The sequence below is a fragment of the Phascolarctos cinereus genome, unplaced genomic scaffold (genome assembly GCF_003287225.1).
Source record: "Phascolarctos cinereus isolate Bilbo 61053 unplaced genomic scaffold, phaCin_HiC Scaffold_2;HRSCAF=192, whole genome shotgun sequence".
Lineage (NCBI taxonomy): Eukaryota > Metazoa > Chordata > Mammalia > Diprotodontia > Phascolarctidae > Phascolarctos > Phascolarctos cinereus.
This window is the reverse complement of record NW_027555625.1, coordinates 205,151,096-205,175,458: the sequence shown is the minus strand read 5'-3', so window position 1 is coordinate 205,175,458 and position 24,363 is coordinate 205,151,096. Positions and strand designations below refer to the sequence as shown.

The 24,363-nt window shown below is 36.9% G+C and overlaps 1 protein-coding gene across 1 annotated transcript in view; it reads left to right on the top strand.

Moving 5' to 3' along the window:
• CDH13 (cadherin 13) overlaps positions 1-24,363 on the top strand; it is a 1,264,852-nt gene that overhangs the window by 895,303 nt on the left and 345,186 nt on the right. Inside the window, exon 7 of the mRNA XM_020992657.2 lies at positions 16,400-16,578. Coding sequence (XP_020848316.1) covers positions 16,400-16,578 — 179 coding nt within the window. The remainder of the gene's footprint in view (positions 1-16,399; positions 16,579-24,363) is intronic.

Sequence of the window (24,363 nt, the reverse complement as noted above, 5' to 3'; positions counted from 1 at the left end):
AATCTCCAGCCTTTAGGGCAGTTAAAAAAGTATGCTAAGAGAAACTATTGCATTAAAAATCCAGTGCATGAAAATTCCAACAGCAGAAACACTTCTGACAGATATTAAATGGGATGATATTCTTAAAAAATAAAAGCAATAAGAAAGGCCAAATGTGTCACTTTTGGATCATCTGGTGCTCCCCAGAATGTTTCTTCATTAGAAACATTTGTTTTCTGTGAGTTTATTTCAGCATTTTCACCACAACCTAAGAGGAGCCGAAATGCTAAATTACAGAACTCCCATTAGCCCTAGCCCCTGACTCATCTGCTGAGCAAAGGAATCATTGGTGGCCCAAGAGAAAGATGCCACTGGAAAAGTAGGCCATTTGTTCCTTCCTTAATATTTTATTTTTTCTCTTTCCCTTCTATTTCCTTTCAGTACCTGCAGAGAAGATATTTGCTTATGGTGGCTGGAGGTTTTAAATAGAAATGGATATAGACTATTATTAGTGGTACTTTCCATAGGGGAAAAAATAGGAAACTTCCTTTAGAATTACATGGTGACTATCTAGATTTTTTTTAACATTAGCCCAAATGCATTCCTGATGGATAAATTGAACCTAAATCATCTGAAACATTTTTTTTTTGGAGGGGGAGTACAAAAAGTGTATATAAAATTTCCATAGCTGGTATGTATTTGATAACATTTGAAAAACGGATAAGATTTTTTCATCCAAACTTTTTGTATTGTGAATATGTAACTATAAATTAAGGAAAGGAGGTACACTTTCCAGAAAATAATGAAGAATGTATTACCATGCATACTGATGAACAGTGTCTCCTCTCTTTTTTTCAAACTTCTGAATATAATACAAGACTGTACAGGGACAGTCTCCTTAGTAGAAAGGTGCTGGAGCTTTTGACCTCAGCCCAGTTCCCAAGAAGCAAATTTCTCTGGTCCTTTGGACCAGAAAGATTCGTCCTAGTGTTGGCCAGAGGCAGAGGAGGCCTTTAGTCATATTTGTCATTGCCAGAAAACATTTGTTTATTTTTGTTTGTTTTATGTATCACTTTTTTTGTGTATGTTTAGCATAGTGCTTAGGAAATAAAGACTAGGATTGGGAAAAGAACTAAAGCACCAGTGGGTTACAGGAGTTGATATTGGGAAAACCTTCTTCTGGTTAGTAAGGGTGATAGAAAGAGAAACAAGGCAGTACAGGAAACTGCTGTGGAGCCCCATTTGAAAGTATATAGATACCCATATCCAAAGTAAGAAGATACCCATCATTGCTTTCCGAGCAACTGAAATTCAATTCATCAGAGATTTGTTTGCTTATCATTTAAAATACTAAGACTTCTGAGGTTAGGGGAGGCAATGTGAGTGAATGATCATTGGTCATTGACTCAAGAAGTAGGAAGGAAGTAAATCTGGAGGGGTTGCTCTGTGGTCATCAAACACATTATCTACGGTAAAGCTATGTTCAGAGTTCTAAATCCTATAGAGCAAATGACCCAATATTCTGACATCTGGAATTGAAGATGCCATATATACAGTTCTTCTCATGGTGACTGTGGGGATAATAACAACACTTACCTTACAGGGTTGTTGGTAGGGATCAAATGAGATAATATTTATAAAAAACAAAAATCACTTAGCACAGTGCCTGGCATGTAGAAGGAGCTAAATAAAGGCTTATTCCCTTCCCCTATTTCATGATTTATTATGCTTACGAGGAAACTGAAGTTTGGCAATGTTAGGGAACTTGCCCAAAGTTGCACAGTTAATAAGTAAAAGGGGTCTTCTCACTCCAGATGCAATGCTTTTTCCACCCTCATGCCCAGAATGAATTTATCCTTCTTCTTTGTCTCAATGTGAATTGACACAAACTCTTTTCCTTTAGAAAACTCGACATTTGCAAAACACACACATATACATATGTGTGCCTACATATGTGTTATAAGTATATATTATATATGAATGAAGTAGGGATTGATTTTTAGCATATGGAAGTTGAACTTTGAAAACCTAGGACCTTATCACTGGAAAAAAGCCCCAAACAAGGTATTTAACTATAAAAATTTGGCCAGGCTATGCAATCCTTTTATGTATCCCTAAAACAAGTATCTTGAATTAACTAGAAAGAGAGTTATACCCATTGGATGAACAATGGCTGACTATGCCCCGAGGTGACCCTTAAAAGACAGATAGAAACAGACTGGATGAAAAACCCTGCTCATGGCACTAATGAAAGACATGTGTAGCTAGCGAATGAGAGTTCTAAAAAAAGTCAGGTGAAACTAAGCTAAAATACAGATGGAGATAGGTCCCAAAAGAGCATACTCAGGAGCGTAAGACTGAGACTGTGTGAGTGAACTGGGGATTGATAGGAGAAAGAAACCTTAGAAATTATCAATCTTCATTTTATATCTGGGGAATATGTTTCAGGGGCAATAAGAAACATATCCTAAATCATACAATAAATACTAGAACCAGTATGGGAACCCAAGTTTCCTGAATCCAAATTTCATTTTTGTCATACTATACCCCACTATTCATAGAATTTTCCCAACTCCATTTCCCACTGACATCCAAGGACCTTATTTCTCCTGGCTGTGAATAGAGTGAGGAGAATACAAACTAGTTAAGTTGGAATTTAACATATTACTGTGAGTAAAGCAGAACTTGCTAGATATTCCCATTATACTATTCTGCCTGAGAAATGTTTGTGCTGTGCTAAAGTTGTTTCCTGGTTGAGATTGTATATCCTTAGTTTCTCTTTGCCATTAGAGGTTTTTTATAAGGGTTGAGGCTGGGTCCTCAGACAGATGAAATACCATTGCAGGGGTACAATGTTTTCGTGGAGTGTATGAGATCTGGTTAGGGTTCCCAGCAATGCTTCTGGCAGGTCTAGCGTAAACCTACAATGTTACTGTTGAACAGGAAGTCTGTGCTACTGCTTACTGCTACTGCTGCTGCTACTGCTACTGCTACTGCTACTGTTGCTGCTGCCTCAGTTACCTTTATGGGCCTGGTACTAGGGTTAGGGTTGGGTGCTGGGTGATTCTCAGAACCGTTCTGTGGATTGGAGTAAGGTCACAAAGCCACAGAAGCGTCATCCAAGAAGGAAGAATTTGGCACTTAGGTTTCTCCATTTGAGCGTCTTGGAAATGTTTACAGTTAAGAAAATGGTTGGATCTAACAGACATTGAACAGAGAGGGTCCCAAAGAGCAATATTATTATCAAATTAGAAATACATAGCAGCTGCAAGTGTCCCAGGGCATTGTGCCTCCCAACGTCAACAGCCTTTATGTTCATCTTACCTAACTAAATAAACCTAAGTACTAATAGCCAGATGTTTTTGTTTTGATTTGGGGAATAAGACATAAAATGAGATTTTCATTACTACATGCTACTTAAAAAAAATAAACTAAGAACTATGCATCTCTAAAACTTTAGGCTTCTAGAAATTTGTGGTTAATATTCATTCATTCAACAATGCACTAGGTTCTAAGTGTTTAGAGACAAAAACAAAATATTAAAATCAATTCAACAAACATTTTTAAGTGTCTACTATGTACTAGGCACTAAGCTAGGTGCTGAGAAGGCTAAAGGACAATAGAAGGAAGGAAGGAAGGAAAGAAGGAAGGAAGGAAGGAAGGAAGGAAGGAAGGAAGGAAGGAAGGAAGGAAGGAAGGAAGGAAGGAAGGAAGGAAGGAAGGAAGGAAGGAAGTCCCTTTCCTTGAAGGAGCTTACATGGGGCAGGAGGAGGAGGGGTGATCTGTGGATAGACCATAAAACTCAAAATACATAAAAGGCAATCAAGCCCAGGTCTAATCTGAAGGACCAATCCTTCACATTAAATTGAAGGTTCCAGAGGGTACAATGAGATAATAAACCATGGGAATCATAGGAATCACAATTTGTTGGCAATAGAATGGCTATTTCAGAAGGCACAAGATGAAAGTGGGATACAGGTACTAGAGAAATCATCATTTCAGATAGGGAAACAGAGCCCCAGAGATGGTAAGTGACTTATCCATGGTGATACATGGATTTGTTTGAAGGAGCCGGATGTGATAGTGTGACACATTAATCACCTTAGGAATAGTATTGTTGAGTTTATCAATTCCTGAAAAAGACTTAGAAGGCAGTGGCTTGGATGAGAACTTCTTGCCTAGCAGCAGGAAAGAGAACTAGTTACCAGTCCTGTCCAATGATCATAGTAAAAGTCCACAGAGTCCTGAGGACTGTGGTTAATGTAAAGGTGAAGTGTGTTTGAGTTTCTAGGGTCTGTTCACTACCAATCCAGGGTGCACCCCAGGGTTGCTGAGATAATCTACAACCCAATCCCCCAGATGAACCTGAGCTTGGTTTTCCTTTAATGTAAATAATAAAATTAACACAACTTGCAGAGGAACCCTATATGTATGTAATTCTTTCTGTTCCCTTCTCATTCTTTTGAACCTTATTCCAAACTTCTATCTCCCTCCCAACTCTTTCATTATTGAAAAGAAAAGCAAAACTCATAACAAATTTACATCATCAAGTACCACGTAGCAACCACCCACCCACCCACCCTACCCACAGCACACATATTGACGCTGACCAAAAATGTATGCCTCATTCTGTATCTTGAGTCCATGATATGTGCTTCAGGGTGGGTAACGTGCTTCATCACTGGTCTTTGGCAAGCTTCATCCTTCTATTGGTCATGTTCTTAAACATTTAACTATGTCTTTTCTTTAGATGTTTTTAAGTTAATAAGCATTTATTAAGTGCTTACTATGTGCCAGAAACTAAGCCAAGATCTGAAAATACAAAGAAAGGAGAAACAAATAAACAGTCCCTGCACTCAAAGAGATAGACAGACAGACAGACAGACAGACAGACAGACAGACAGACAGATAGATAGATAGATAGATAGATAGATAGATAGATAGATAGATATAGCTATATGCACACATATATGCACACACATAATACACATGTAAGAAGAGACTTTAACTGAGACTTTAAGGAAGTCTGGGAAGCTCGGGGACAGAAGTAAGGAGGCAGAGTTTTAGTGCTGGTGCTCAGCCAGAAATCATCCTCCTGATTCTCCTGGTGGTTCAAGTCTTATCTGATCATCAAATACCTGCCCTCATGGAATCAAAGGATAATTGATTTCATCTCAGAAGGGACTATCTAGTCCAACATTCATGTTACAAAGAAAATGAATCCCTGGGACTTTATGAATGACTTACCACCTATAATACCTTGGGTCTTGGAGGTAAAATTTGACTCCTGGTTCTCTAACTTAATAGTCAAAGTTCTTTCCACTGTAAAGAGCAGCTTTACATTCTACTGGGGCAGGGGCGAGGAAGAGGAAATCTAACATGTATATAGATACATAAATGCAAAGAGGAAATCTTATAGATATAGATATAGATATAGATACACACATATACACATATACATATACACACAATGCTAAATAAATAAATAAATAAAGGAGAGAGAGAGTACTCTTCAGAGGGGAGAATCTGGAATGCTTTCATAACTGAAGTGATGTTTTTTTTTTTTACTTCAGTGCATATTTGACCCTCTACTTAGTATCTCTCTTCACTCTTTCTTAAAGATTGTCTACTGTTGTTGGTACAGTGGCAAGAATGTCAGGTTTGGAGTCAGAGGACCTAATTTCAAACCCGAGCTTTGTTAGTTACTACCTAAATGACTAAAGAGATCATTTCACTTCTGTGGGCCTCAGTTTCCTTATTCATAAAATTGGAGGGCTGAAGTAGATAAAGTTGAAAGTTCCTTCTATTCCTACATCTCTGATATTAGGAGAGTATCTTCCCCATTATTAGGAGCATAATAAAACTGTAGAGACAAAGCTAGATATTTCAACCACAGAATTAACATCATAATCTAAAGAGCTGCTACAGGACATTCATTGGTGATGCCTGGTGCTCCTGAAGCTGGATGACCTTTCATCACTGGTGAAACCCCCACACCATCAGATCTTGCCTCCATTTCTCAAGGGTGTAACTGTGCCTGAAGTGGCAGTGAAGCAAAACTTCAAACAAGTCTCTTCAAGGTCATTCTGTCAGGCAGTATTTTTTAATCACAGAAATACAGTCAAGAGGAAAAGGAGTATCTGCCCAAGGCAGAACAATCAGAATTGTTTATCAGCTTGTCAGGCTGACTGCTGGGTCCTTCTATCCCTGAAAATGACTTCGTCATTATGCTTTCCAATGATTAACCTGTAATTATTTGATTTTGAAGGGACCTGTGTTATTCCATCTGGCTCTGGGAGCGACAGAGCAATTATAATTTATTTTGACCCTCTAGAGAGTAAATATTGTGAATGTAGAGAAGGCTGAAATCACGGAGTGTATGCCTTCATACCTGCAGGACATATTTCTAATGATCCTTCATTTTACCTGATGCCAACATCATTTTCCAGTTCCTGGAAAAGTAGAGTTTCATCAGGACCTTTAGACTATACTATTGTTGCCTTTATTGTACAACAATATTGTGTGTGTGGGATAACCTGTGATTTCATCTTGTTTGGAGTTCCTGTGGAAACTGTTTCCCCCATGCAGTTCAACAACCTCTTTATAATCTTCAAGAGTTCTTTGGAGCCACTGAGACTTATTCAGTCACATAGGCAGTATGTGCCAGAGGTAGCATTTGAACCCAGGTCTTCCTAACTCCAAGGCTCAGCTTTTTATCCATGGCCAAGCTGCTACTCATATGGTCACTAAAGATGTTCCATTTATAGGGTAATGGGTTGAGACGCAGAAAGGCTTTTAGAGACTATTGAATCCAACCCCTAAGATGATGGAATAGAGGCGCAATGATTTATCCAGGACCTCATAACTACTAAGTGTCTGAGGCAGGATTTGAACTCATGTCTTGTGGACTCCAAGTCCAGCACTCTTGTAATAACTGCTGCTGCTTAAATTAAAGAGACTTAATTGGGCGCAAGGATCCAGGATGCTTGTATTGACATTGAATAGACCCATTTTCCCCTCACTTTGTTTTTAGTTATGTCAAGACCAAATGAACTAGATGAACTCTAAGGTTTCTTACAGTTCCACATCTGTGATGCTAGAAGACTATTTCCCCATAATCAGAAACATAATATAGCTACAAACAAGTGAGGAATTTCAAGGCCAGAATAATACCATAGCCTAAGGAGGTAGAACAGGACATCCACTGGTGGCATCCAGTGCTCCTCAACCTGGCTCTCCTTTCATCATCATCATCATCATCATCATCATCATCCAATTCACTAGTCAAATTGGCCTTGTTGCCCAATGACTAAGTCAAGTGGCATTCATTAAGCACTTATTATGAGGGAGGGATTTGAGCAGGCTCCAGGTCTGCTGACAAATCAGGTCAGGGCTTCTGTGACTAAGAGTTGATAGACTTTTTTTAAAGTAAACTAACATGACCTAAAATAGGAAAGAACGGGATTGAAATAAGGTAGTACAGAGGCTCAATGACTTTGAACCACAGTCAGAGGACAAGGAAAGGAATCAAGGAAGATGCATGGAAAGGGCCGTTTTCTGCCATCAGGTATCATGAGCTTACTTAGGTCTCCCTCCCAGCCTCCCCACTATATGATATTAATTTTTATCTATTGTCAGGAGGCTATGGGGGATAGTTTCAAAGATTAGAGGGACCACCATGATTTCCTTTCTTCAATTGCAAGTTCTTTGACAGCAAGACTAGTTCACTTTAGTCTTTGTATCTCTGGTGCTAAGTTCTTAAACACTTTTTGAAAACAACAGCAAAAGAAACTGAATGTGCAGAAATATAATGACCAAGGTTGGCCCTAATGAGACAATGAGGAGTCATCTCCCCCTCCTTAGCAGAGATGGACTATTCTGGGACAAATACTGTCATATTGTTTCCATATGCCAGTTAATTTTGCTGAATTTTTCCCATTTTTTATTCTTTATAGTAAGTTGTGGCTCTCTGGGAAGGGAAGAAGAAGATGGGGTAGTATATTGGGAAATACAGGTAATCCAAAAAGGCAAGTAGGTCTAGGTAATAGACTTTGTCTGCCATCTAAGTACTGAGAGGCTCATTTCCAGGACATTAGTCACTTTGTTTTTTGTCGCTTAGTTGATTTACATTAATGTCCTTCTCTTTGTCTCCTCATTTGTGATTTTCTTGGCAAAGATATTGGAGTAGTTTGCCTTTTCCGGCTCCAGCTCATTTTATAAGTAGGGAACCTAAAGCAAATGGAATTAAGTGACTTCCTCAAAGTCACACAGATAGTAAGTATCTGGAGCCAGAATTGAACTCAGGATTCTTTTTGACTCCAGGCTGGATATTGCATCCACTGTGCCACCTAGCTGCCCCTGTTAACCACTGATAATGATATTTTGGACTTGAGCAATCATTGAAACAGATACATTTTAAATAGCCCCTAGACCCTTATAGCCTCCCAAATATCTAAGGTATATAGTTGGAAAGGCAGTGGAGGAACTCTATCACAACTATATTGATGTTCAAGTCAAGAAGGAATTATTAAGTGCCTATTATGTGTCAAACACTGTGCTGAACACTGGAAATACAAAGAAAAGGTAAAAACAGTTCCTGCTCACAAGTTGTTCACAGTGGAATGCGTAGAGAGTACATGCAAACAACCATGCAAAACAAGTTATATTCAAGATAAATAGGGGATCACATGGTGGGGGAGCACTCAGGTTAATGAGGACTGGGAGAGGCTTCTTGCAGAAGGTGGTAATTTAATAGAGATTTGAAAGATTTGGAAGATCTGAAAGGAGGTAGAAGTAGAGAAGAGAGAGAGAGACATGTGAGGCATGTTAAACAAACACTAACGATGCCCAGAGTCAGGAGATATCACATTGTGTGTGAAGACCAGCAAGGAGGCCAGTGTCCTTGCATCACACAGTTATGTGGAGGCAGTGGTAAATGGAATAATAAAATTTAAAGAAGATGAAATGAAATCATAAAACAAAGAAGTCAGAGCTAAATGGAAGAATAGTATATAGGGTGTCTTTGGAGAGGCAAATGAAATAATTGGGAGAGTTGGTTCCGTTTTTCATCTGAAAGGAAATAAGAAATAGAATTTCCTGGGACACATGGTCATCCTGCCTTCAAGCTCTCACAATGAGTATAAGCAAGCTGCTTTTTTGTTAAATTTTGTTTACATGCATCCTGACCAATGGAGATAATTGCAATATATGTGCCAACATCTGCTGCAAAGGATGAAATAGGGAAATTCTTTGAAGACCTTGGCAAGATCCTCCAAACTACATCTACAAATAATTTTATATTCTAGGTCTGTAACACAAAGGTGGGCACAAGGAAGACAATGAAAACTGTGCCAGAAAACATGGTTCAGGATCAAGAAATTAAAATAAAACAAAACAAAGATCAAGACTATTCAGCTATATTGACTTAGTATTATCTTTATACACAGAAATTCATTTAAAAGGAGGCATATGTCTATATACAGAGTTTAATAGGGTGAAACATCACCAGATGGGAGTGATGAAAACTCTCCTAGAACAGAGGGGGAAAGAAAAATTCCAAAGAGAAACTGAGCCCAAAGAAAAGTAAGGAGAAAAAAAAGATGGATTTGGTAAAAAGGGCCATCTCTTTCATTGCCTGAAGACCTCTATGATTCACCATTCCATGGTCTAACTGGTGTGCAGGAAAACCTTTCCCTCTCCTAGGTTAGAGGGTTGTGGGGAGAAGACAGATGTAAGCCATGGTAAAGATGTGATGATGGGGTTACGGGTAGATAAAAAGCTACTCAGGATAGGTTTTCTTGTGGCAAACAGTGTTCTCTATCTTTTTCTACCTAGGGTGAAAGGGGACTTAAATAGGCAGAACAACACAGACTTTAAGCTACAACATACATCTTGGTATCACCTGCCAATTTCCATTTCCCTTTGGGTATGTGGTGTGTAGGTTGCCAGAAAAGCTCTGAGATCAGTGCTGAATTGGTAATTTATGAAATTATGAAATAGGAACAGGCAAACCCAATTCTTTTGGTACACATCGTGAAAGACCACTGATTGTCAGTGGGAAACAGGGATGCAATCACACTTTAATAAGGCACAGAAAGTATAGAGACAAGCACTGAAAAGTGAGAAGTGATAGAGAGGCAGACAGCACAGGGATGGGTGATAGGATGGTGAATAGAGGCAGTGTGAGGAAGAGGATAGTGAAGGGGAGAGCCAGAGAATATCACTCCCATAACCGTGGATTAGAATTGGGAGCACTCAGCAGTGTGGACTAATGGAGATGGAAGAGGGCTGAGGGGGAGGGGAGAGGGCAGGAGTTTGAGGTCTCATTTTTATAGGGTTTTGGAAGGAAACAGACTAACTCCTATTTGTGCCACCTTGGGGTGAGTTTATTAACATATCCTAATCATCTCAAAGCTGTGAGTAAAACTTCAAAGTCATCATCTCCAAGTTTTGAGATGGTTTTGCTGATCTGGAGCTGTGGAGGTCTGGATTTTGTCTGGAATTTATGTATCATAGGATCAGGAGCCTTGACAAGCAGCACCTAGATGGTTTCACCTGAGTCAGCATTTACCATCAGGATGTGAATTTTGGTTAATATATTATACAATTTATAAATTATGCCCCTTTGATCTTTGGGATGGTTTGTATGAGATTTCCAGGTTCACCTTTGTCCCTTTATGCTGGCTACTTATAAACTTATTTACTTTACTAACTAGAAGGGGTAGGGAGTGGTCAAGGGGACCAGAACAAGATACAATTTTAACACAAGTTCTTTATCCCACCACCACCTCAAAAAAGGGTGAGGAGGCAGCCATTTCAGCAATGCGTGCTGGAATGTTCTTTATTTACTTAACAATATATTGCTGAATTTTATTTTTATTTCAGATAAATACTTCTTGAACAGTGTCCTGTGGTTCATTGGTCTGGTAAAAGGATCATAGAATCACAGACTTTGAGATTTGGATGTGACTTCAGCATTTATCTAGTCCAACCCCTATAGTCAATGGACTCTTCAGTATAACAGACTCAAAATTGGTCATCCAGCTAAAGACATCCAAGAAGGAGAAAACCTATCACCTTTCATGGAATCCCATTCCACTTTTGGAAGTCTTAAATTGTTAGGATGTTATTTGTTTGTTTCCTAATATCAAGTTAAATAATTGGCCTCTGCAACTTCCATCCATTGTTTTTTGTTCTATCTTCTGGGACCAAACAAAACAGATCAAATTCCTTTTTTACACAATATCCTTCAAATACTTGAAGATCACCACCATGGCACCCCTGCATCATCTCCAAGCTATATAAGCTCAGTTCCTTCAACTAATCTTCCTTCAACATGGGCTTAAGGACCTTCACCCATCCTGATTGTCTTTATTTGAACATTCTCATGAGATTAATGCCTTTATAGTGTTATAAACTGAACTTAGTACTCTAGATGTGGACTTGCAAGGGTAGAGCATATTGACACTTTCACCATCCTATTCCTTGGAGCTATAGCCTTCTTTATTCATCCCAAGAATGGATTTTTTTTTTAACTGCAACATCATGCCATTAACTCATATTGAGACTGCAACCCAACATCCACAACAACAATCAGATTCCTTTCAGAAATGCTCCCTAAAATAAATAAATAAAAAATAGATGCTCCCTAATCATGCCTCACCATTCTATAATTGAGAGTTTTTTTTTTGTTTTGTCCTGTTTTGTTTTGTTTTGTTGGTATTCAAGTATAGACCTTTACATTGATCCCTATCGAACATCTTATTCGATTCATCCCAATACTCTAGCCTACAAATATCTTTTGGGATCTTAACTAGCTCATCCAGTATTTTATCTATATCTTTCAGCTTGTATATTCTGTGAACTTAATTAGCATGTCATCTATGTATTTATCCAAAGTATTGGTTAAAATGTTCCAAAGACTAAACACTGGAAACATGTTTCCATGTTTACATTGAATATTAACAACTAATCTGAGACTTTGGGATCAGCCATCCAATGTCTTCTGAATCTGTATAATTAGATTATCATCTAATCCATATCCTCCCATCTTCTCCACACACACAAAAAAAGTATGAGATATAGTGTCAAAAGCTTTGCTATAATGTGGGTAAAATATATCAGCTACATTCCCCTCATCTACTATTTCAGTAATCATGACCAAAATAAGTAGAGCAAATATGTTTAGTTTTGCATGAACCATTCATGATGAATCCATACTAGTTCTTTATAAGCACTTCTTCCTCGTCTAGGTTTCACAAAGTACCTCTTTTTTAAAATTTATTTTTCATTTATTATTATTTTTTAGGCAATTGAAGTTAAGTGACTTGCCCAGGGTCACACAGCTAGTAAGTGTCAAGTGTTGAGGCTAGATTTGAATTCAGGTCCTTCTGGCTCCAGGGCCAGTGCTCTATCTACTGCACAGACTAGCTGCCCCCGCAAAGTACCTCTTTAATGAAATTTGCTAGAATTTTCTCAGGAATCAAAGGCAAATTCATTGGCCTATGACAGTTAGGCTGTAATTTTCCATTTTTTGAAAATCAGGATATTTACCCTTTTCTCATCTTAGACCTCTCCTATTGTCCACTGTTTTCAAATTATCACTGACAGAAAGTTAGCAGTCATATCCACCAGTAATTTCAGCACCTGAGAATGGAGTTAATTTGGACCAGGTGACCTAAATTCATTAAAGGAACCCAAAATTCTTATTATTTCCTTACTTATCCTGAGTATCAACTACCTGCTAGTAATTTTTGTTTTATCATTTCCAGTGCAATGGTCATTCTTCTATTCAGAGCTCACAGAAAAATAAAAGTGAAAGTTGAGCCACTCTGCATTCTCTGTTTCATAAAGAATAATCATCCCATCTACTCCAATAAAAAAAAACCCTCTATCTTTTTTGATATTTGTTTTTCTACGAATATAGGTTAAAAAAAATGAACAACCTCTTTTTTTTGTAACCTTTAGCTTGCTTTGTCAGCTTTAACTCCTGAGCTTGTGTTCCTGATACTATCTTCAAAGGATAGTATTTATTTATTTATTTATTAGTTATTTATTTTAATCTAGCCTTGCTTCCATTTTCTGTGTACTACTTTTTAAAGATCTAAGTTGCTTGGAGAGTTCCCAGTGCATTCACGTTGATCAGACAAATCCTATTTTTGCCCCTTATAATTGGAATTGTTTCCCTTTGTATCTTCAGATTTTCATTCTTAATCATCTCCAATCCTTTAAAGCTGACTTCTCCCAAAGCATTTTATTCCACATAATTCTACCATTGTTTCCTCTGAACCCTTTGAAATCAGCTTTCTTTAAATGTAGGATTCATGTTAGGACATCTCAGCGGCATAGTAGATAGAGTACCCAGGCCTGGAATCAGGAAGATTCATCTTCCTGAGTTCAAATTTGACCTTAACTATTCAGTAGCTGTGTGACCCTGGGCAAGTCACTTATCCCTGTTTGCCTCAGTTTCCTCATCTGTAAAATAAGCTGGAGAAAGAAATCACAAACTACTTCAGTATCTTTGCCAAGAAAACCCAAAATCTGTTCATGAAGAATCAGACATGACTAAAATATAACTGAACTGAAGGATACATGTCAGACTATTACTGTATATACTCTCCTCCCCCACAAACTCTAGGATGACATTATCATACCCCCACCTGCCCACTCAAGTTCTCATCATTTTCACCCTCAGTAACCAGTCCATTCCTGTTAGTGAGAATCATATCCAGAACAGAATTTTCCTGTGTCGGTTCTTTTAACTTTTGAAGGATGAAATGATCACTAAGGTAAATTAAGAAATGATTACCTGCTCTGCTTTTGACAGAGATAGAGAGCTCTAGCTAATGTATGTATAATTGAAGTCCCATAGCATTATGATACCGTACCTCTATGCCAGGCTTATGATCTGGTTCTAAAACTGCCCAGTATTTCCCTTTTATATCCAGTTAGTCTGTAATATACTGAAATGAAAAAAAAATACTTCTGCTTCTTCGTCTTTTGCCCTTCATCAAGATAAATTTTCATCATGTTTTTCTCCTTCTTCCCAGATTTCCTCATATGAATAGACTTTCTTACTCTATAATGTTACTCCCCTTTCCATAACTTTTTACTGACCGTATTTCTTTAGAATAAGGAATACCTACCCAGAACCATGATCCTGTTATGAGTTTCACCATACTGAGTCTTATTCATATTTATCAAGCCAAATGTTCATTCTAGTGTTAAGACATAACTTTTTGTTATTTTTGAATGGTGCCTAAACTTTAGGTATTTATATATAATCATTTGAGGTTGCATGTATTTTTCTCCTGACACTTTTCTTAGAATTTGTCTTCTGTGAATTTCCATGTTCTCAGCTGCTATTCATTCTTTGTGGCTCCTTTCTACACTACGTAACTTTGAACATATACTTAGGTGTTCTGCTTCCTCCATCCTTTTTGTTTGTTTGTCTCACACCCTTTTAAAGGCTCCTCAGTAGGGGCTTCATAATTAAAGTTTTGAAAAGCTTAGCCCAAAGCCTGCCTTGAACTTTGGATAGCTTTTGAAGGTTTAGTGATTAAATAGGACCTTTGTTGCATCTTCACAATAATTCTTGAAGAAAAGAATCTGAAGGTGCTAAAAATGGCAAACATTAGAAAATGTAAAAAAAAAAATTGACTACATCTTAGAACACTAGAATACTAATGACCAAGGTAGCAATCATTACAGACTCATCTGCCTCTGTGAAGTCAGATCATATACTAATTAAAGAGCAAATCAATGACAAATTAGAAGAAAGGCTATTTATGGGAAGAAAGTACTATCTGATCACAGTGGCCTCAATAGAACCTTTTCAAATAAGCTGGTAACACATTTAAAAAAAGTAAATCAACAAAAGTAAAGGAATCACCTCATCACCATTTCCTAGAGTAGCTTCAGTGGTAGGAAATAGTTGCCACAATGAATAGGCTGATACAGCCCAGAAGCTTCCTCTGTCCTCCAACCTCTGATCTTTTGCTGAGTGAACAGCCACAGTAGCCAAGGGGAATATTGGTTTCTATTATAAATATAAGCTAAGCTACATAGCATTATAAAACAAGTATTTAGCAGACTATTAATACATAATATCTTAAAACAGTTGAAAGGGATATTAATTTGATAGTATATTACAATTAACTTTTCATAATAAACTAGCTTAACATTTTGATGGATATATGTGTGTTTATTTCTACTTCCATATCTATATATATAAAACACCATATATGTATTTATAAGCATGTAGCTTACATGAAGATGTGCCTGCACATACATATATGTATAACATGCATATGTATTTATATACATACATATACACATACATATTTCTGTATATACATGTATATCTATATATACATATGCATATGTTCATAGATGTATAGATATGAGGGTATATACATACACTCAACATACATAGTTGAGTGTATAGATGTATAGATATAAAAACAGATAAAGGCAGTATACATATACATATACATATACATATACATATACATATACATATACATATACACATACACATACACATACACACACACACACAATCAACTTAGATGACCGAGAAAGCCATAATAGTAGATCTGCCTTCTGAGATGGATGATCCTGATAAAGGTTATCCTATCCAGACCCCTCTTTTCTCTGAGTTGCATGAACACACTCAGCATAAACCCCAAGCACAAGCCTATGTTATGACTAAATAATTGTAGCAGAATGTCAGTACTGGAAAATATAGTTGGTTCAGTTGGCCATAGCTCTTGTAGTCAGGCCTTAAATTGGAAATACTGGCAGGAATGCTATGGACATCTCAGTGATCAAATCCTTCAGCCTTGCCTCATGATCTAATAGCCATCTGGCCATAGATGATAGATATTGAACAGGAACTCCTGACATGACCAGAACCAACACTGGAAAACCCAGTTCAACTTTATGCCTGCTGTATGCCTTATAAAGGCAGCTAGGTGGTGCAGTGGATAGAGCCCAGAACCTGGACCGAGGAAGACCTCAGTATAAATGGGGCCTCAGATACTAGATGTGTGATCCTGGGCAAATTGTTTAACCCTGTTTCCCTCAGTTTCCTCATCTGTAAAATGATCTGGAGAAGGAAATGGTAAGCGACTCCAGGAACTTTGCCAAAAATAAAAAAAAGTCAAAAGGGTCAGATATGACAGAAATAACTAAACAACAAAACAACAGCAAAATTGCCTTATATGTCTTTTCTTTGTTTTATTGAATCCTTTAATGGAATTTGGTAAGAAAACAAGTAAAAGATCCAGTGAATGATATTTTCTTCTTAATTTTGAATGTTGAACAGTCTTCACAGTGTCGTTTGTGGCAAGCACAGCCTGCCTGATGCTGGTTGTGGGTCATAATAACATCCCCTGCCTTCCTATCCTATTCCCTGCAGGAACCACCGTGATGCGTATGACAGCCTTCGATGCTGATGACCCTTCCACAGACAATGCCCTCCTGAGATACAACATCCTGCAGCAGACTCCTGATAAGCCATCTCCCAACATGTTCTATATTGATCCAGAGAAAGGAGACATTGTCACTGTAGTTTCACCGGCACTGTTGGACCGGGAGGTAAGTTCAAAGCCATCGACTTACTGCTGAATAGGAGAATGTCCCAGTGTGGACTGGAATAGTGGTATTGAGACTGAAGAAGAAATAATGGGTGGAAGAGGTATTTCAAATGAAGAATCTGTGTCTTAATCTTAATGTGTCTTAATCCTAGGCCTTCCCTGTTGCTCTGCAATCCTTGTATCCCCTTATTGATAAAAAATGCCCCACATCAGTTTTTTTTAATACTTTTTTTTCTACATACCTCATGTCTCTTATACTACAGTTTCTAGGCCCCTTCACTGAACTTTGTTGCCTGTTTAAATGAGACTAAAGCCAGCTCATATAAAAACCTTCATCTATTCTCCATGCAGTTAAAAAATGCTTGTTTAGCTGTGTTCTTTTCCTCTGTCCCTCCTTTCTGAAATAAGAAGATATGCTTTAGCCTCAGTCAGTCAGTCTAGTGGGTCAATAAGCCTTTGTTAAGTACTATTTACTATGTCTCAGGCATTGTGCTGAGCACTTGGAATACAAATACAGATAGAAAGAAAAATAGTCCCTGCCCTTAAGGAGATTATATTCTAATGGAGGAAGACACTTATAAAAATGAAAAGAGGGAGCTGGGGCATGGTACAGGAATTATGGAGTACAGTGTGAAGAGGCCTGGGCGCCTTCCACAAGTGGAGGTTCTGGCAGAAGCCACTGATTCAGAGGGAGGGGCCGGAAAGCATCCATTGTGTGAATTCCAGGGCCAGAGTGACTCTTCAGGATGAAGAGCTGCAGAGTAGTGGAAGTCTGGAATACAGCCTTGAGAGGTTAACTCCTATGATGCATGATCTTAGTCCTTGAAGGACCTGGTAAAAGCAGGACTGCAATGAAAGAGAACCTGAGAACCCTATAATTCTGAGGGAGTGCTGAATTGCCAAAACCATCAACACGCATTTATTAACACCTACTCTGCTGAGCACCTTACAAATATTATCTCATTTGATTCCTACAGCCTGATAAGTAGGTGCTATGATTATCCCAGTATTATAAGGAAACTGATGCAGGTTAAGTCACTTGCCAAGGGTTAAAGCTGGTGTCTGAGGCCAGATTTGAACTCAGTCTTTCTTGACTCCAGGTTCTGTTCTCTATCCAGTGCACCCCCCTGGTTACCAATTCTCTGCAGATAAGAAGAACCCACTCACTTCAATCCAGTACCAATAATTTCCAGTCAGAACTTTCCATGTTTTTGACCTCTACCAGAGAAAGTCCCAGTCTATTTGGCCTTGCCTGAGACTATCAGTCTAATCCAATCTGATCCAATAAGTATTTATTAGATGTCTATTGTTTGGCAGGCTCTATGTTAAGCACTGGAAATTCAATTAATAAAAAGGAAGACAGTCCCTGCCCTCATAGGGCTTATAAGAGAGACAACACACAAAAGGAGGCAGAAAAATGAGGGTAGGGGGCATTGTACACCAGGAAGCATCTTGTTTGATCGAGTTGAAGCCGTACAAGGCCATAAATTTAAAGGATCCACAGTAACCTTTTCATTAACACCCTTCCTTATCCTACCTTTGTCTCTTCTGTCTTTCCTCCATTTCTTCTTCATTTTCTCCCCCTCTTTATTCTCTTCTCCTCTTCCAATGTGAACCTCAGCTATATGTCCTACTGGTATTGATTATACCCAAGATATAATGCCATCTGCCTGATCATTCCTTGATATGTGTGTTCAAATGGTACCCCAGACCTACCCAGATGCCCCATCATGTTGTCCAGAACAAGGAAGGCTTGTTCACCATCTTTAAAAAGAGAATTCCTAGACTCTACTTTTTTTCTGAAGGGACCATCTTGTTTTTCTCTTAATTCTCAATCCTTACCCTCTTAAAGGTATAAACTATATCTGGCTTCTCTATTTACTTACCCCTTATAATCTGACTTCTATTCCTACTACTCTATTTTTTTTTCCTGAGAGATCATAACTGATCCCTAACCATAACATTTAGTTTTCCCAGGTCTTATTCTTCTTCATCTTTCTGTAGCATTTAACATTGTTGACTTCATCAAAATTCTTTCCTTGCCTTCCACAACTATATACAACTTGTGTGCCAAATGTTCATTTGTTTCCTCTCCTAGATCCTCCTTCTACTCCTAGAATTTGTATATGGATTGACCTTTGTTCCATCCTCAGAACCTCGTATCTTTTCTCTCTCCTCCTCCCAAGTGGACTTCTCCACTACAAGCATTGTTCTTGGAGTTATAAAGATCTGAGTTTAAATATTTCCTCAGACACTTACTAGCTATGAGACTCTGGACAAGTCACTTAACCTGTCTAACTCTCACTTTCATTATTAAATGGGGATAATAATAGGACCTATCTCACTGAGTTGTTTTAAGGATTAAGCACTCTAAGATATGTACAGTGCTTTATAAACTTTAAAGTACTATATAGTATTAATAATTATCATTCTTATTTCTATGTAATTTAGTCCAAAATCTCTATCTCTTTTCCTGAACTTCCAGTGGAACATTGTCCTGAATATTTCTTGTTGAAACTTCAAATTTAGCACAAATAAGAACCATCAGTTTCCCGCCATAACCAGCTTTGTCTCAAGAATACTGTATTTACATTACTATTGTCTCATGTACCCAAGCTTTAAATTTTTAAGCTATGATTGACTTTCCTTCTCTCATCCTTCAGCTTTACTATGTTCAGCCAGATAGAAGGGAAATTAAGGCCATCTAATACAAATGCCTCATTTTACAAATAAGAACCTGAAGCCTAGAAAGGTTAAGTAACTACCCCACCACACAGATAGGACTATGTTCTATGCTCTATGTTAAGCACTGGAAATTCAATTAATAAAAAGAAAGACAATCCCTGCCCCCATAGGGCTTATCATAAGGTGCATATATATACATATATACATATATATATGTATATATGTATATATGTATATATGTATATATGTATATATGTATGTATATGTATGTATGTATGTATGCATAGCCTTCTTCTTCTGGGCCTCATAGTCTCCACCAGATGCTTGTCTTCTGTCTTGCTGACAGAAATGGTTCTGCTGGAAATGGAGTCTCTGCAGACCATGGTTGGCCAAAATCTATGCTGATCCTAACTTCTGGCTTTGCTAAAATGCTTTGTTAAAGTTCTGCCATGCTATTTTAGCTTAAAGTCTTTACTCATATACTTGTGCGAGCTCTTTTATTTTATTTTTAATTAAATTTTTATTGATTTTGTTTTTATAGCACCATCATTTCTCAAAATATCCCTCCCCTTCCTCACCCAGAGAACTATCCTTTATAACAAAGAATTTTTAAAAAGAAAGAAAGGAAAAGAAAAGAAAAAGAATTAAAAAGACAATTCAGGGAAAAAAAAACATCAATTTAGCTAACACATCAACCTAGTCTGACATTATACACAAACATCATCATCCATAGTTCTCAGTCTCTGACAAGGAGGGTTTAGGCTGAAATTCTAAATCTCTTCTTTGATGCAAAGTTAGTTACAGTAACTTCATAATAATGAGTTTTGGTTTTCTTGTTGCTGTTGTTTTTTCAATTTTATTATTGTAATAATGGTGTATACTGTTTGCCTGGTTCTACTTTTCTTAGTATCAAACTAATTTGTACAGGTCTTCCATGCTTCTCAATATTCTATACCATTGGAGTCAAACTAGAAAAAAATGCATCCACTAAACTGTACAAAAATATACCTGTGGACCACATATTGACTTGGAAAACTACATATTAAGTATCTATTTGCTATTACATATTTTTGGTTAAATATTTCCCAATTATATTTCAATTTGGTTCTGACCCATTTGGGAGTATGGCCTCTCATTTTTGATACCTCTGTTCTATACATTCATCATTTCTTTCTTTTTTTTTTTTGATAGTTTCGAGTTTAATTCTTTTTTCTTTTAAATAACACTATTTTTTCCAATTACATGTAAAGACAATTTTTAACATTCTTTTTTAAATAAAATTTTGAGTTCCAAATTGTCTACCTCCCCCCTCTCTCTCCTCCCTGAGACAGTAAGCAGTTTTTTTCCCTTTTAAAAAAAAAATTTATTAATTTATTTTGATTTATCAACAATCACTTCCATATGCTTTTGAGTTGAAAATTTTTCTCCCCCTTCCTCCCCCCTACCAAGACGGTGCACAATCTGATATAGGCTTTACATTTACATACCCTTTAAACATATTTTCACATTAGTGAAGTTGTAAGTAAAAATTAAAACCAATAGGATGAACCATCAGTAAGATGAAACAAAACTCAACAGAAGGTAAAAATAAGTGATAGCGATTCCACTTCCATGGTTCTTTCTTTGGATGTGAACAGCATTTTCCATCCCGAGGCCTCTGGAGGTGTCTTAGGTCCTCGTAATGCTGAGAAGGGTTCAGTTTAACATTCTTAGTCATTGCATAACGTGGCTGTTATTGTGTACAAAGTCCTCTTGGTTCTGCTCACTTCACTCAGCATCAGACCACATAAGTCTTTCCAGGTTTTTCTGAAGTCAGCCTGTTCATCATTTCTTATAGCACAATAGTATTCCATTACATTCATATACCACAACTTGCTCAGCCATTCCCCAATTGATGGGCATCCTCTCAATTTCCAATTCTTTGCCACCACAAAAAGAGCTGCTATGAATATTTTTGTACATGTGGGTCCTTTTCCCATTTGTTTGATCTCTTTGGGATATAGCCCTAGAAGTGCTATTGCTGGATCAAAGGGTATGCCCTTTGGGCATAGTTCCAAATTGTTCTCCAAAATGGTTGGATCATTTCACAACTCCACCAACAATGTATTAGTGTTCCAATTTTCCCACATCTTCTCCAACATTTATCATTTTCCTGTTTTGTCATGTTGGCCAATCTGATAGGTGTGATGTGGTACCTCAGAGTTGTTTTGATTTGCATTTCTCTAATCAATAATGATTTAGAGCATTTTTTCATATGACTATAGATGGCTTTAATTTCTTCATCTGAGAACTGTCTGTTCATATCCTTTGACCATTTATCAATTGGGAATGGCTGTTCTTATAAATTTGTCTTAATTCTCTATATATTTTAGAAATGAGGCCTTTATCAGAGAGACTGGTTGTAAAAATTCTTTCCCAATTTTCTACCTTCCTTCTAATCTTAGTTGCATTGGCTTTGTTTGTGCAAAAACTTTTCAATTTAATGTAATCAAAATTATCCATTTTGCTTTTCATAATGTTCTCTATCTCCTGTTTGGTCATGAATTCTTCTGTTCTCCATAGATCTGATAGGTAAACTATTCCTTGTTCTCCCAGTTTACTTATGGTATCAGCCTTTATATCTAAGTCATGAACCCATTTTGACTTTATTTTGGTATATGGTGTGAGATTTGGGTCTATGCCTAGTTTCTGCCATGCTCTTTTCAAGTTTTCCTAGCAGTTTTTTTTTCAAATAGTGGGTTCTTATCCCAGAAAGTGGGGTCCTTGGATTTATTAAATAATAGTTTACTATAGTCATTGACTACTGTGTCTTGCATATTTAACCTATTCCACTGATCCACCTCCCTATTTCTTAGCCAGTACCAAGCAGTTTTGATGATTGCTGCTTTATAATACAATTTAAGATCTGGAATTGCTAGGCCACCTTCCCCTGCATTTCCTTTCATTAGTTCCTTTGATATTCTGGACCTTTTTTTTTTCCAAATGAATCTTGTTATTATTTTTTCTAATTCTATAAATTAATTTTTGGTAGTTTGATTGGTATGGCACTGAATAAGTAAATTAGCTTAGGTAGGATTGTCATTTTTATTATATTAGCTCGCCTACCCATGAGCAACTGATGTTTTTCCAATTATTTAGATCTGATTTTATTTGTGTGAAAAGTGTTTTGTAATTGTGTTCATAGAGTTCCTGGGTTTGTTTGGAGGTAGACTCCTAAATATTTTATAATGTCTACAGTAAGTTTAAATGGGATTTCTCTTTCTATCTCTTGCTGTTGGGCTTTGTTGGTAATATATAGAAATGCTGATGATTTATGTGGGTTTATTTTATAGCCTGCAACTTTGCTAAAGTTGTTTATTATTTATTATTTCAAGTTTTTTACTTGATTCTCTAGGATTCTCTAAGTATATCATCATGTCATCTGCAAAGAGTGATAGCTTTGTTTCTTCTTTGCCTATTCTAATGCCTTCAATTTCTTTTTCTTCTCTTATTGCTAAAGCTAAGTTTTCCAGTACAATATTGAATAACAGTGGTGATAATGGACATCCTTGTTTCACCCCCGATCTTATTGGAAATGCTTCTAGCCTGTCCCCATTACATATAATGCTTGCTGAAGGTTTTAGATAATGCTATTTATTATTTTAAGGAAGACTCCATTTATACCTATGCTTTCTAGTGTTTTTAATAGGAATGGGTGTTGTATTTTATCAAAAGCTTTTTCTGCATCTATTGAGATGATCATGTGGTTTCTGTTGGTTTTGTTGTTGATATGCTCAATGATGCAGATAGTTTTCCTAATATTGAACCAACCCTGCATTCCTGGTATAAATCCTACCTGGTCATAGTGTATTATTCTTGTGATAAGTTGCTGCAATCTACTTGCTAGTATTTTGTTTAAATTTTTGCATCTATATTCATTAGAGAAATTGGTCTATAATTTTCTTTCTCTATTTTGACTCTTCCTGGTTTAGGTATCAACACCATATTTGTATCATAAAAAGAATTTGGTAAGACTCCTTCTTCACCTATTTTCCCAAATAGTCTATATAGTATTGGAATTAATTGTTCTTTAAATGTTTGATAGAATTGCATGTAAATCCATCTGGCCCTGGAGATTTTTTCCTAGGGAGTTCATCAATGGCTTGTTCAATTTCTTTTTCTGAGATGGGGTTATTTAAGTATTTTACTTCCTCTTGTTAATCTGGGCAATTTATATTTTTGTAAATATGTATCCATTTCACTAAGATTGTCAAATTTGTTGGCATATAGTTGGGCAAAATAATTCCTAATTATTGTTTTAATTTCCTCTTCCTTGGTGGTAGCTTCCCTTTTCATTCTTGATACTAGTAATTTGGTTTTCTTTCTTTTTTTAATTAAATTAACCAAAGGCTTATCTATTTTATTTTTTCATAAAACCAGCTCTTAGTTTTATTTATTAGTTCAATAGTTTTCTTAATTTCAATTTTATTAATTTTTCCTTTGGTTTTCAATATTTCTAATTTGGTGTTTAGTTGAGGATTTTTAATTTGTTCTTTTTCTAGTTTTTTTAGTTGTATGCCCAATTCATTAATCTCCTCTTTTTCTATTTTATTTATGTAAGCATTTAGAGATATAAAACTTCCCCTAAGAACTGCTTTCACTGCATCCCATAGGTTTTGGTATGTTGTCTCATTATTGTCATTCTCTTGAATGAAATTATTGATTGTTTCTATGATTTGTTGTTTGACCCAATCATTTTTTAGGATTAGATTATTTAGTTTCCAATTATTTTTTAGTCTATCTTTCCATGGCCCTTTATTACATATAATTTTTATTGCATCATGATCTGAAAAGGATGCATTTAATATTTCTGCCTTTCTGCATTGGATTGTGAGGTTTTTATGCCCTAGTACATGGTCAATTTTTGTGTATGTGCCATGTACTCTGAGAAAAAAGTATATTCCTTTCTATCCCCATTCAGTTTTCTCCAGAGGTCTATCATACCTAACTTTTCTAATGTTCTATTCACCTCCTTAACTTCTTTCTTGTTTATTTTGTGGTTAGACTTATCTAGTGCGAGAGGGGAGGTTCAGGTCCCCCACTAGTATAGTTTTGCTGTCTA